Below are 13871 nucleotides of genomic sequence, written 5' to 3'. Positions count from 1 at the left end.
TCTTCACTCCAGAACATTCAGATCTATTTCCTTCCTGGTAATAATGGTAAGAAATCAGATCTAGTTAATGTATCCTTTGAAGGATGGTGTTTGCTTAGTGTCCAAGCCAACGGCTCGACATTGGCAGACGCACACGCAGGCACACACAGGCCTGTACACCCTGTGTATGGGAAGACCGCAGAACGCATTCTGCTCTCCTAGAAATCAGAAAATGTTGGCTCATTGATTTTGTTAGGAACATTTTCATGCTGACTCTTAATGAATTGCCACGGTCTGGACATTGAGGGATATGAGTTCTGGGCTCTCTTTGGCTCCTGCCCAGTGATTGACCCAGCCCCTCTGGGCCTCAGTCTCCCCAGTGTAGAGGGGACCCTGTGATCGTTCATAGCTCTAATATCCTCTGTCTCTAGCATTGATCTACAAATCGAGCAGGCTGAAGCCATCTGAATTTGGATCAGGAGTTATATTTCCTCTGTGGAGGGAGGGATAAAGAGAAGAAATAGAACAAGTGCCTCTAAAAATTCATGACTTAAAATACTCGCTTGGGTTGAAAGGGTGTTTCTGACTGCACACCTGTGGCACCGGCTAATGCCAGTCAACTCAGCAGAGCACGTGCTGGGCTACTGCTTAACCTGGAGGTCCCCTCCGTGCTATTTCCTTCTTCCGGTCACGGTCGGACATTTTGGGGAAAACCGACTAAGCGACGTGCTTACATCTTTTGATTTAAGAATCATGAATGCCTGTGCTGAAGTCTTTCCTGTCACGTTTTGCTACAGATTTTCCCAGCCTGCCTTCTCAGTTCTCACTGCCCCGTCTTCCTGTTGCATTTAAAGAGGAAAATCCTTGTAGGCTCCTGTGCAGTCATCTGTTAATCACTTGGGGGACAGTCTGGAGCTGCCCCTGAACCCAGGCCCCAGTTTTTGTTTAGAATTACCTTCAAAGACCTCTTCTTTGAAAACATGGCATCATTTTTCCTCTAAGGAGGCAGGAAGGCTAAGTCTGAGGGCATCATCGAGTGAAGTCAGTCAAAGAAAAAAAACCAGGAAACGTAGGACAGCCTGTAAACCCATTCTGCTCATAAGCACAGCTGGCCCGCAGCCAGCACGGATCAAACCTGGTGGGTACAAGGCACACAGTCATAGACTGTGCTCTTCTTTCAGAACTGGCCCCACTTGCCTTTACTACCGCCAGGGCCCCTCACGACCCCTCACACCTCTGCCTCCTGCCTCTACCACTGTCAAGCCCACACTTCCCATGACCATGCTTGTCACACTCAGTATCTTAGCCTAATGCTTCCTGTCCTCTCTCTTGGTGCCACTCTGCCCTGCCCCAGTCACATTCTGTGTGTCTGCTCCGTGTCCAATCTGACAACACTGAGGGATTTTTTTTTCTTTGCACAGTAATCTTGGAAAACATGATGACTTGTAATTGTCTCTCTTTTTTTTTTAATTTGGGGTCCTGTGGTTTGAGGCAAGGTCGCTGGGGTAACAGCCTCAGCAAGAGGAGGCTCATGTGAAATTGGTTATAAAATGTTTCAGAGGAGCAGGAAGCGAGCAAGACATTCACAGGGTAGGCATCGCTGGGGCTTGGCCAGGAAGAAGTAGCCCACAGGGCGCTGTCTGTGAATCAGAACTTACTCTGATCCTGGAGTAAAGGAAGGTTAGTTGGCAGAGTTTCAACAATAACTTCATTAGGTAAACACACATCTGTCCCCAGCTAATTTGTACAAGGGTAGAAAAGGGAGGCAGAAAAAGGAAGAGGCTGGAGTGGAGAGCTAGACGGGGCTGGCAGATGGGAAAGGGCCTTCCGCCAGCGGGACGACGGCCTGCGTGCAGGGCAAGGGGGCCCTTAGAGCATTTTTCTGTCTCTTTTTTAGAATGACGTTAGCCAGTACTCATATAGGCAGCACCGAAACATATTAAGAAGGAAACACACACACCCACACGTGCCCATAATCCTATACTAGTCAGGTATCACGCTATAAATTGGTTCCTTTCCAGTCTTTTTCTCTTTCTGTATATTTTGTAACATAATTGATCTGAGCTCATATTGTAGCTACAGCATAATACCCATATTTTCTTCCCCCTAACTTTCACATGATACAGTTCCCTGTGCTTTTGTGTATACTGTGTGTCGTATATGGCCGTGTTGTGGGCTGTCTTGTGGATGCCGTCTGGCAAGGCGGGTCCTTTGCAGTGGCTCAGAGCAGACCTGTGGGTCAGACAGCACAGGGCTGGGCTCCCAGCCCCCATGCGATTTAATAGCATGGTGACTTGGGGAGTGGCTTCATCTCTTTAAGCCTCAATCACTTCATCTGCAAAATGGGCATACTAAAACCACTACTTAAAGTCTTGTCATGAATATTCAGCAGGGCAGTGCTTACTGACTCCCTGTGCCTGTGAAACTACCTCCTCTCAAGAGGGAGGTAATACCATTGCCATTTTCCATATGAGAAGCTTTAGCTAGGTCAGTTCACCTGCCCCGTGTCCATGGCTGAGATTTGAAAGAGCCAGGATTTGTCATCAGTCGGGCTCTGAAACCCCACATCTTGGCCACCACGCTGCACTACTTCCTCCAGGTAATGGCCACATCAGCCAGCTACTGAAGAGCAGAGGTGACATGTCACAGAATCCAGAGCCTTCCTGTTGTGATGCCTCCTGAGAAAGTTCTTCACCGGTCTCCTATTCTCCGGGTTTTACTCGAAATCATTTCCTTCTTCATGCTAGTACCATAGCAGGCCCCGGTGGGCCCCAGAGGGTAGGGGCTGGGGACTGCAGGGTGCTTTGGCTGGTCCTCGTGGTGATGTCAGACTGGTACGGTTTCAGAGTGCAGGAGAGACTCTCTAGACTCTCTAGAGTTGAAAAAGTCACTGGTGTGTAAGGCCCAGAGAGGGTCGGGGGAGAAGTATCAGCGGCAACGTGGATTCAATTCTCAAATCCTCTGGTTTCTATCTTTCCTTAATGACTTTGATATTGAGAAGGTTTTCTCCTCGCCTCTGGCTCCCCTCTCCAAGTATGGTGTCCAAGAGTTGTGCCCTGGCTGGATTCTTGGCCCCTGAATCACTTGCCAAGTGCAGCCTGACCCTCTTCCTCCTACAGTCAATCCTGGGTGAGCAAGGAGAGGCCCTGGAACCGGTTCAGGGGCGGATGCCACCGACTGCATCGCTGCCTCGTCACCTACAGAGTGACAGGTTGTGAGAGAAAAACAGACCACAGCCAATATGCAAAAGAAAAAGCTCCATTACACTTTCCAGGGTACACCTGGTCTGGGGGGGCCTCACAGGTGGCCTGCCAGCCTTGGGGTCAGAAGGGCTGAAGGTTTAGAACCCACTGACTCCCAGCCACAGCAGCCCCTTGGCCTGCTTTTGGTGAAGGTCCCCTGTCCAGAGCAGATCTGATTTCATGCTGTCCCAGTGACTCTCCCGAATCACTTGGTTATTCAGCAGATTAAATCTTAATTGCAAATGCAGTTTCAGTGTAGGAGTACCATTGTGCTTGCTGGTTGCAGGCCATTTTTGCTGAGCCGTGCTTTTCCAGAAGGCTGTTACAAATTTAGAAAGGGGGAAATGGTATTTCATTTGTCCATCAAAGTTTTGTTTTGCAGACTGAATTTATTTTAGTGTTGGTTTAAATGTGCCAAAACCTGACATCCCCAGAGAGAGATTTGCTCAATTTTTTGGAGAGTTCCTCTGGACTGTCCAAACTACATCTAGAAAACAATGTCTTCAATCCTTATGTGACAGGCCAACAATCTCATTGGCTTGCCAACAATCTCATGTGTTATCGTTTTGACTCATTTTTCAGAGACCCAAGAAGCCGCCTCCTCCGTCCGCTCCTGTCATCAAGCAAGGGGCAGGTAATGTGTTTCCGTTCTGGACACAGCGCGGGGCTTTCTGTATTTACAGCACCCTCGGGAGAGCTCAAGGTTCTTAGGTTCAAATGCCACGGATCACCAAATTGGGAACTTACCACTTGGTCTCAGCAGGCAGATTTTAAATCTGTTGCTGCTTCTCCTAAAAATTAAACATACCATTAAAATGTATCCCTGGTACAGGGAAAAAAAAAATCTAGCCTCCCAAGTTGAGTGACCAGAAAGACTGCTCTGGAGTAAACCAGTTCTTTTTACACTGTTGTTTTTGTTTTTGTTTTTTGTTTTTTCTCATCAACTGCTTTTAAGGAAAGAAGAACTGAATTGTCCTGCTTTGCCCGCGCCCACCTCATCTCGAGGGTCAGCTTAGGGAGGATTGCTTCCACGGGTCATAGCCTCACCATGCATGTACAGTGGGGCTAAATTTTTAACCAAAAAAAAAAAAAAAGCGTGGTTAACCAAAATGTGTACTTACTTCACATACCCCCCCCCCAACAAAAAAATGTTCTGGCAATAAATATCTTTCCTCATGAGACTTTTTTCATCTTAAAAAGAGTCCAATTCACTTTTTCTGTGTAGTTCAGACATTAAGGTTGAATAACATAGGAAGATATGACATGATTGGACGTTTGGTAACTCATTGCGCACAGGGTTCTCATACGTAGAAAAGATCATTCATATTTCCCCATTGAACTCTCCTTTATAATTCTTAAGAACTAATTACGGGGAGAAATTCCTGCATGAATAACTAGTTAAGTGGCATTTTAAAAAATTAACAACTTAGAAGAAGAGTAGGGGTATTTTTAGTTCTACACATTAATAACTGTGATATTTCTATAGCATTTAAAGTATGAATAAATTTCCAGATTGGTTTATTCACAAATTTATTAACGAGTGATTTTTTAAGGCCTTTTGGCCACTGAGTTTGGGGGGTAATCAGCTTGACCCCAAATTCCTTTACCATTCCCTTTAGGATAGTTGAGAATTAGTGAGCTTATGCCCTGAAATGAGGTGTTAATTACGTCTCTTGCTCCGCCCCCCCCCCCACATTGTAGTTTGCATTGAGCAGTTTAATTTTGCCACCTAGTGGTTCACACCGGATCAATATTTTGTTGTGCTGAAATTAAAGCTGACTCTTGTTTTGCTTTTCTCTGACGACACTTTTGCTCGAGGCTTTGGTGATGGATTATAGACCAAGGAGATAAGTTGAGTGGCCCAAGGCTCAAGGAGCCTAGAATGTAACTAGGATTGGGTTCTTCATGGCAGTAGGATCGTCTGTTCCTCCTGTATCTCTAGGAATAACAAACATCTTCGTTATCATTAGAAGCCTAGATTGTAGCACAATAGGCAAATTCTTTTCCTTTTAAAGCAGTTTTATGTAAGGTTATGCTGGATCTCTGTGGGGCAAAGCAAGATGGCATTTGATTTTCTTAGATTCCTACTGCTCATCTATTTTTTTAATAATTTTTATGATGTTATAGTTTTTGTTGTAGAGTTCCATGATTCATTGTTTGTGTATAACACCCAGTGCTCCATGCAATCCATGCCCTCCTTAATTTATCCTGCTGAATGATCCTGGGAATTGCTTTGTGACAGGGAGGTAGATATTTATATTTTCCTTATCATCAGCTTTGACCAAAAAAACCCAGAAAAGTATGGAATTGACAGAAATTAGATACAGTGTTTAATTTGTAATGAGTCATTAAGGAGATTTCGGTAAAGTGTGTTCAGTGGATTTTTTTTTTTTCAGTTCCTTTGGCTTCTGATACTGTGTCATTGAGATTTTAGTTCCAGGTTCCCATCAATAGGGATGGGTAGTAAGGAATTCACCGAGCACTCAAGCAAGTCTCTAAGTCTGAGGAGAACTTGTGATTGGTTTTATGCTTTAGCTGTTTTGCAAATGTGCTTATGCACCTGAGGCCACGGGCCCTGCTGAGGACCCCAGGTGAGGGAGCAGCTGCAGTCGGCAGAGCCCTGCAGGTATATTTGGGAAAATGTCATATGTAACATTTGAGGGATTCAGGCACAGATATACTGGACTGAAGGACAACCACAGATCTTCTCTGCACATCCCTCTACTTAAGAATAGGCTCTCGTTATTATCGCTGCCTAACAAACCACCCCAAATCTGGTGGCGGAAAACAACGATCTTCTTATGCCCATGGCTTCTGGGATCAGAAATTTGAACAGGGTCTGGCCGGGACATCTGTCTCTCTGCTCCTTGGTATTTGGGACCTCAGCTGGGAACGCTGGGCCAGTGGAAGCTGGAGGACCCACTTTGGAGATGGCTGCTTTGCTGTCATGTCTGGCTGTTCTTGACAGGAATGGCTGGAGGGCTGGGCTCAGTGGGGGCATGTAGACCATGTCTACACATGGCTTCTTCAGCGGGCCTTAGGTTTGTGGACTTCTCACACGGACATTCAGTGTTCTAGCAAATAAAGCATAAGCGACACAGTCTTTTATGACACAGCCTTGGAAATTATATGATATCGTGTTGGCCCCTGGTTGAAGCAGTCACAAGCCTACCCACATTCCAGACAGGGGACATAGACCTCACCTCTTAATGGGAGGGGTAGCAAACGATGTGAGGCTACAACATAGGATCCAGATCCCTGTGAAATTTCTTTTTATTTGTAGAACAATCGCCAGTGACCCATTATTTGCATATTTTGATGATTGACTTGCCTATACATATTTTCCACCCACACCCAGTGATTTCCTGTGACTGTTTTGATGTCTAAGGAAGTCAGATTTAAATATCAGAAAATATTAATGGCATCCTTGTAAATCAAGGACATATAGGCAGGCAAACTTAATGACATAGGCCAGAAATGGCTTCTGCTGTTTTCTAAGCGGCTTATATTTGCCAGGTAACACCAGCGCTCAGCTTAGGGGGAGAAAAGTCTATTGACTTTGCTGTACCTGATAAATATTTAAAATGCTGGTGTGTCTAATAAATGGATAGAGAAAACATGTTCTGATCACTGTTATCCTTTCCCCCTTAGGTACCACTGAGAGAAAACATGAAATTAAAAAGATACCTCCTGAGAGACCAGAAATGCTTCCAAACAGAACAGATGAGAAAGGTATGAAATCAAGTCTTCACTGGTACTGCTCGAACAGCCGGAGACAAAGCCGTCGGTCAGGGGCTCGTCCATATTACCCACAGAGTTTGTTTTTAGGGGGGAATATGGTGATTATGGTTTTATTTTGGTTGCTTTTAAATATCCCATTGCTAAGGAAATAGGAGAGAGGGTTATGTGGTGCTTTTTTGGGCCAGAATTCCTCACCAAATGAAAAACAACCAGACCAGTCACTTAACACATCAGGGTTCTTCTATCCCAGTCTTCCTGCCATTGCCGCCCTTCCTACACCAGCAGCATCTTGAAGCCAAGGTGCCGATCAGAAGTTTCCTGAGGCCCTGGATGTATCTACCAGAGTTTCCATCCTACCCTCTCCCGTGCCTCGTGCCCCAGGGCACTTATTCCCTGTTGACCAGTGCCTGTGACTGAGAGAAATTGCCATCAGGACAAATGAAAGCCGTCATCCTCGGTCACTGCTGGACTTTTGACTCTGGCTACTATGTCACGGACACATGTCCTTGGTCAAGAATGCTAGGGGGGAGGGGCATGGCAAAACTGGGAGAAGCAGCTCAGGGCCCACAGTCCCCTGAAGGCGGTCAGGAAAGTCATCTGAAGGGGAGTAGCTTCCCGGGACTCACACAGTCAACTTTTACAAATGTTTTTGACTCCCTACTGTTCTGAGTACATCTCCCAGAGAAATCTGCATGCTGTGGAAGGACTCATTTTGTTAGGTGTCTAAGATTTGATTGATCACACATTTTATGGGGAAAGTGCTATGTTATTATTATGAACAGGAGGCAGAGCAAATTCCATTTTAAAAAGCAGTTATTTGGAAGTCACAAGAGAAATGCTGAATTAATGAATGTAATTATTTGGAGATACTCCTGGGTGGCCTCATGAAATTTTATTGTGAAGTTTCATATTTTTTTAATCAGCCTGCCAAAAGTTTTGCCAACATTGCCAGCTCCTAAAGAAGTTACATCTCTTTTCCTGCACAGTGAACACTTAAAATCTAAGTTGTGGAACCTCATTGAAAGGGACACAGGTCTGTGTCCCAGAGCAGTGAAAAAATAGCCATGTGTATATCATGCAAACAGCCCTTTGAGGAGAGTGTGTGCTGTGACATAACCGAACACTGCCCCCTGTCCACACGGAGGACACATGACTAGTCTCTGGCTGACAACCAGACTCCAACACAGGAACTTCCTGCTCTGTTCCATGCTGACTGACATAAGGACTCGGCTTACATGTGAACAACTGCCCTAGTTGGCTGGCCAAGTGACCACACACTTCTGGTTCCTTCCACTCCTCTGATTCCTTGTTCAGTGCCACAGTGGGTCCAGAAGGCAGAAACCCTGGTCATAACAACAGGGGAGCCAGAGAGCCAGCCCCACCCTGAGACTTGGCCTTCCCTGTGAGGTGGGCACAACCCCCCCCCATTTGCTCAGCACACGCCAGAGAGGCCGCCCCCCAGTACATTCCAGCGGGAGGAGTCTCTGCTCCTTTGCATCTGAGCCAAGCCCTTCCTCCTCTGGTCCCCGTGGACAGTGAGTGAGCTCCCAGCGTTCCCGGATGGAGCGTATTCCCCTACTGAAGTGCGGGGGTGAGCACAGTGGTGTCTGCATAGTAACTGGTGGGCTTTTTAATGCTTTGCCAATCAGCCTGGGCACCTGAGCAATATGAGTGTGTGTTTGCAAGCAGAACTGTTCAGAGTTCCAGCTTATGAGTGAGCATAGGGAACCGGCCTGTCCTCCAGTGGGCAGTTCTTTGAAGTTCCATCTTTATAAAGAAGAACGTGGATGTGTGCTTTTTACGCCACACATGGGGCATGGCTAACTGGGGACAGAAAACACGAAGCTGTCAGTCACGCTGCTGCTTAGTTGGCCGCCAGATCTGACTTTAACTTCATTCTAATAGCTGACTCGAAAAACCCTTGGAAACCAAATACCTGTGAAACCCCAGTTTACCTTCCAAGTTCAAATTGTGCACAAAAAGAATCCAGAATTAATTCTTTGTTCCCAGAAATGCCCCCCCCCCACACACAACTTACTGGCTCATGGCCCTTTACACAGGCTGACCTGAGAGGCATCAGGCCTCTTGCCTCCTCACACCCAGCAGGTCGTGTGGGTTCTTGAACAAACTCATCAACCATTTGCTGAGCACCTGCTATGCGCCAGGCACCAGGTCAGATCTAGAGAGACGACCAGACATGGGCCCCGCCCTGGGGGACTGACGGCCTACAGGCTCTGCCAGGCATATACACACCCGGAAAGTAGCCAAGTGGAACCCATCTATGAAGGGCTGCCTTTCTGGGCTCAGATGAGGGAGTAAGAAAGTCTGCCTCTGAGGGTAGGTTCGGCTATTGAGAAGGGAGTGTGACAGTGTCCTGGTTCAGCCAGGCCAATGAGTAGGCCTGAGAAAGGATCTGTGGGAGTTCACCATGGGTGGGCAGTGGCCGGAAGGGCCCTCCAGGCCAGCACGGGCAAAGGCCAATGGTGGGCTGCAGCTGTGGAGGGCATTTTCCTAACTTGAGCCAAAAAATAAAGAAGGCTCTAAAAATACATGAATAAATACAAATTAAAAAAAATAATGCTCTTCACCCTCCAACTTCACCTTTGCAAGTAGCCTCAGTGATTTTTTTTTTTTTTAAATACAGGAAACGAGCAGTCTGCCCCTAAGTACTGTCACTTACGCTAGATCTCCCTGTCTTCTTTATGCTTTTTAAACAATGACTTAAAGAAAGACCAGAGAGAGAGCCAAAACTGGATTTACAGAAGCCCTCTGTTCCTGCCATACCGCCCAAAAAGCCGCGGCCACCCAAGACCAATTCTCTCAGCAGACCCGGTGCGCTGCCCCCCAGGAGGCCTGAACGACCAGTGGGTCCCCTGACCCACACCAGGTACTGCTCTGCTCTTGCCACGGGGGGCGGGTGAGGGTTGGCCGTGGGCCACAGGAGAGGGACCTTGAGTGCGGCCAGCTGAGGGAGAGGGGACGGAGCTGCCCTTCCACCTTCTAGCAAAGCTGTCTGAAGACTCCAGCTACTTCTGTTCTTGCTTCTTCTGTGCTTGGACAGAAGTGGGTTGGAGGCCGGGATGCACAGTGCGGGTTTTAGGCTGAGCAGATGGGAATCAGGTATCCCGCATGTAGGCTCTGCTCACACGGAGGGGTTTTCCCTGAGCTTCTTGAGGGTGTGCCAGCCGCCCTTCAGACTGGAAATGTGGGTATCACGACCCCCGTCATCCCTGGATGTCCCCCTGGCCTCGGGTACGCACCCACTGGGAGCTCCATGCCCTGACCCTCTCCCTGCTCTGCGGTGCCTCTTGCCCCAGCCCCAGGCTCCCTTGGCCCTGGACTATGCAGCCCTATTGTGGCACCAAGGACCCGTCATTGGCAAATACTGTTTTAGTGTACGTGTCTTCGAACTGTGAGACCCTCAAAGGCAAGGGACATGCTTTGTTCAGGCAGCGGTTCTGAGGTGTGCCTGGCACAACTCACATTTGTTCGCTGGCTGGCTGGGCACACAGGTCGGGAGTGGGGAGTCAGAGTTGGATATTGTGCTCCAGGGCCCGAGCTGCCCACCACGGAGCAAAGAAGTGTTGTGTTAGTTCCCCGAGTTAGCTGCCAGAACTTTCTCCTAGTACGTGTGTATTATGTGTGTTGGTGTCATACAGCAGAGCAAGCTGTTGGCCTGGAGGTCTTGCCATGTACCTGTCAACACACAGTCACTCACCAGATTTTTGTTCTTTTGAGCCAAGTTTGCCTGGTGAGTCGCATGGGGCTTCAGCGCCCTTGGGCTAGAGTCAGCAGGCTTCCTGGTTTGCATCTCATCTTGCTCATAGGTGGGCGGGCCTTGGCATGTCACTGCTCCTCTCTGAGACCTTACTTTTTCTGCCTATAAATTGGGGATAATAATGGAATGCAGACAAAAGGATGGAACACGACAGTCCCCAGGTGTGCAACCCCATGCTTGTAAATCAACGTTAGTTCCATTGTCATTCTTACTTTTTTTAAGATTTAATTTTTAAGTAATCTCTACACCCAATGTGGGGCTCATTTACTTCTTAGGAAACAAGGTTTAAATCGTGGTAAATACACGTGACATAAAATTGACCTCCATAGCCATTGGTCAGTGTGCAGTTCAGTGACATCAGGGACATCTGCATTGTGGGGCAAATACCCACATCCATCCACAGACCTCTTTTCATCTTGCAGAACTGAAACTCTGTACCCATTAAGCACCAACTCCCCTTCCCACTTGCCCAGCCCCTGCCAACCACCAGTGTACAGTTGACCTTCGAATACGCAGGGTAAGGGGTACTGACCCCCATGCAGTTGAAAATCTATGTACAACTGTGCCCCCCCCAAAGCTTCACTGCTAATAGCCTACTGTTGACCAGAAGCTTTACCAATGTAAAGAGTCGATTAACACAGTTTATATGTTCTATGTATTATAGACTGTATTCTTACAATAAAGTCGGCTAGAGAAAAGAAAACATTATTAAGACAATCATAAGGAAGAGAAATTAGATTTTGCAGTACTGACCTGTATTCATTGAAGAAAATCCACGTATAAGTGGACCCACACAGTTGAAACCCATGTTGTTCAAGGACCAACTGTGCTTTCTACATCTGTGAATTTGATTCTTCTAGATGGCTCATGTAAGTGGAACCACATAGCATCTGTCTGTTTGACTGGCTGATTTCACTTACCCTGATGGCCCCAAGGTTCATCCATGTGGTAGCAGGACCCGTTCACTCTTAATACAAACCCTGCTACCGCCCTTGCCCAGATGTAGGGGCAGGTAGCTCTGTGAGTGGCTGAGCCATGTCAGAAGCTCCACCAGCTGTGGTGGACGCACGATGGCCCAAGCGCGGGAGGCCAGCTCCCCAGCTGACCACGCAGCCAGTGACCTCAGTGCTGGCGGGCCCATCGGAGTGGCAGCTGGCTCGCCCGCGTCGTTCTGTGAACAGCTCCCAAGGCCCAAACAACTGCCCCCATGTGATGGCCCATGGGGAGACTCATGAGACCAGGGCCACTGTTGAGCGGGTCAGGCCCTACATGTCATGCCCTCTTCCGCCGACAGATAGAAGCCTGTGTGCATATGCGCAAGACAGGGCCATGTGACCACCCTGGTGACCTCAGCCCAGGGCTCAGTAGCATGGCTGGCCCAGCAGCTAGCACTCCAGAAGAAAACAGTTATGTAAACCAAAGTGCTTCTGAAGAAAATATGAGCTACACAGAGAAACTGGAGAGCAAAGGTTGTGCATCTCTTTCTGGTGGGTGAAAGGGGAAGGGAAGGCACGCTCTGCCAAATTCTGTTAGTCTTCCAGAGGCTACAGTCATTTCCCTGAAGTCAGTAACAATTTCCAGAATATTCCTGTTCTAATCTGATCTGAAGAGAAGTGCAATTCCAATGGCTTCTTTGCCTTCAAAGGTTGTTCTCAACCGTCTCATTGTGGGATAGGTACAGGCTTTGTGAGGCCCCAGTTGGACCTGAATGCAAGGGGAAAGTGAATTGTAACTGGGACCTTCTGGACTCCCAGAAGCCCCCTTCGCATCTCTCCTCTGTCTCGCTGTTCTCCACCTCCAACTCTCCCATCATCCACTTGTCCGTTAGAGGTATGGCTCGCTGGGGAAGACGCATGAGAAGGGCTGTGTATATAAGCCAGTGGGAAATATCACTGTTCTTCACCTGGGTGGTCTCCCACTTAGCCCATGGTGGCCCAGCCCTCAGGGCACAGGGTTTGCAGAAACGGGACAAGGGAGGAGAGGCGCTGGCTTCCTTCCTGACAATCCTAGAAAGTGGCAGACTCAGGCAAGGCTGGGAGCATTTGGGAAACCAATACCTCCTTTGGCCGCTTGCTCAGCCGGCTGAAGGGAGCCCAGTGCCTACTCTAACATGGTGGTTAGAGCAGGCTGTCAATTTCGAGTGTGGGTAAGAATCACCTCGAGACCATGTTCAAACAGATCGCTGGGCCCCGCCCACACTGTTGTGGACTTGGTAGTTCTCAGGTTGGACCTGGGAACTTACATTTCCATCAAGCTCCCAGGTTGTTATCTCCATGCTGCTGGCCTATGTCCACACTTCGAGAACCCCTGGTCTCGATTATCCCAAGTTTTTGACAGTGCCCTCCCCTTCCCTGGCTGCCTCTCATGCACCTATTAATGCTCCCCGATTTCAGAGCCCACTTAGCACACCCAGCTTCTGGAAGCCTTCCCTTATGTCTCAGGATTGCTCTGTCTTCCAAAAGCCTGACACCCCGTTGTTTAGCCTAGTGTGGGGCCCCATGCTATGCCACTTGGGATGCTCACACCCCCGGACTCCTTTACCAGATTTAAAGCAGATCAGGAGTGTGTTTTGTCATCTCCACATGCTCTACAGGGTTGAGCATATGGTAGTGGCTCATATAACACACTTGTTGAATGCCATGGTTCCTACAAAGGCAGGGAGGTGCCAGTGCTGACATTTTGTTCACTTTTGCCTCTCCCGTCATCCTTCCCAGGCCCTGTACAAGCTCTGCACCATGTGGGTCCCATGTTCTGTACCTAGCGTGCCATGGATTCCAACATTACAAAATTGAAGAAGATCACAGAAAGTCTTACTATTTCTCAGTGCCTCACGCATTTCATATTTTTGCTAAGCAATTACATTGGACAACCAGCCCTTATATCGGTCTATGAACTTGGTTTTGTTCCACCCAATTGGTTGAGGTAGGAATGTTAGCAGCACTCAGACAGTTTTGCATCATGGGTCCTCCAAAGAGAAAGTATTATCTACTGTAGGAAGCCAAATCCTCTCTAGGATTTGCCTGACTGGATGGTGGACAGAGAATTGAACACATGGACACACGGTCATTATTTGTTCTCACCAGCCAGAAACCTCCTGCCAAATGTGGCTTCCAGGAGAGATTGGTTTCTTT

At 47.9% G+C, this 13871-nt stretch overlaps 1 protein-coding gene across 2 annotated transcripts in view; it reads left to right on the top strand.

Annotated features, from left to right (window-relative positions):
* The window catches only part of LOC111150333 (SH3 domain containing kinase binding protein 1), a 335303-nt gene that overhangs the window by 279409 nt on the left and 42023 nt on the right, over positions 1-13871 (top strand). For both annotated transcript variants that reach the window (XM_022507777.1, XM_022507776.1), the window contains 3 exons: positions 3804-3855; positions 6873-6953; positions 9690-9849. In XM_022507777.1, coding sequence (XP_022363485.1) covers positions 3804-3855; positions 6873-6953; positions 9690-9849 — 293 coding nt within the window. The remainder of the gene's footprint in view (positions 1-3803; positions 3856-6872; positions 6954-9689; positions 9850-13871) is intronic.

Source organism: Enhydra lutris, unplaced genomic scaffold (genome assembly GCF_002288905.1).
Source record: "Enhydra lutris kenyoni isolate GAN:26980312 unplaced genomic scaffold, ASM228890v2 scaffoldscaffold23, whole genome shotgun sequence".
In the NCBI taxonomy this organism is placed as follows: domain Eukaryota; kingdom Metazoa; phylum Chordata; class Mammalia; order Carnivora; family Mustelidae; genus Enhydra; species Enhydra lutris.
This window is presented reverse-complemented; position numbering and strand designations above follow the sequence as displayed.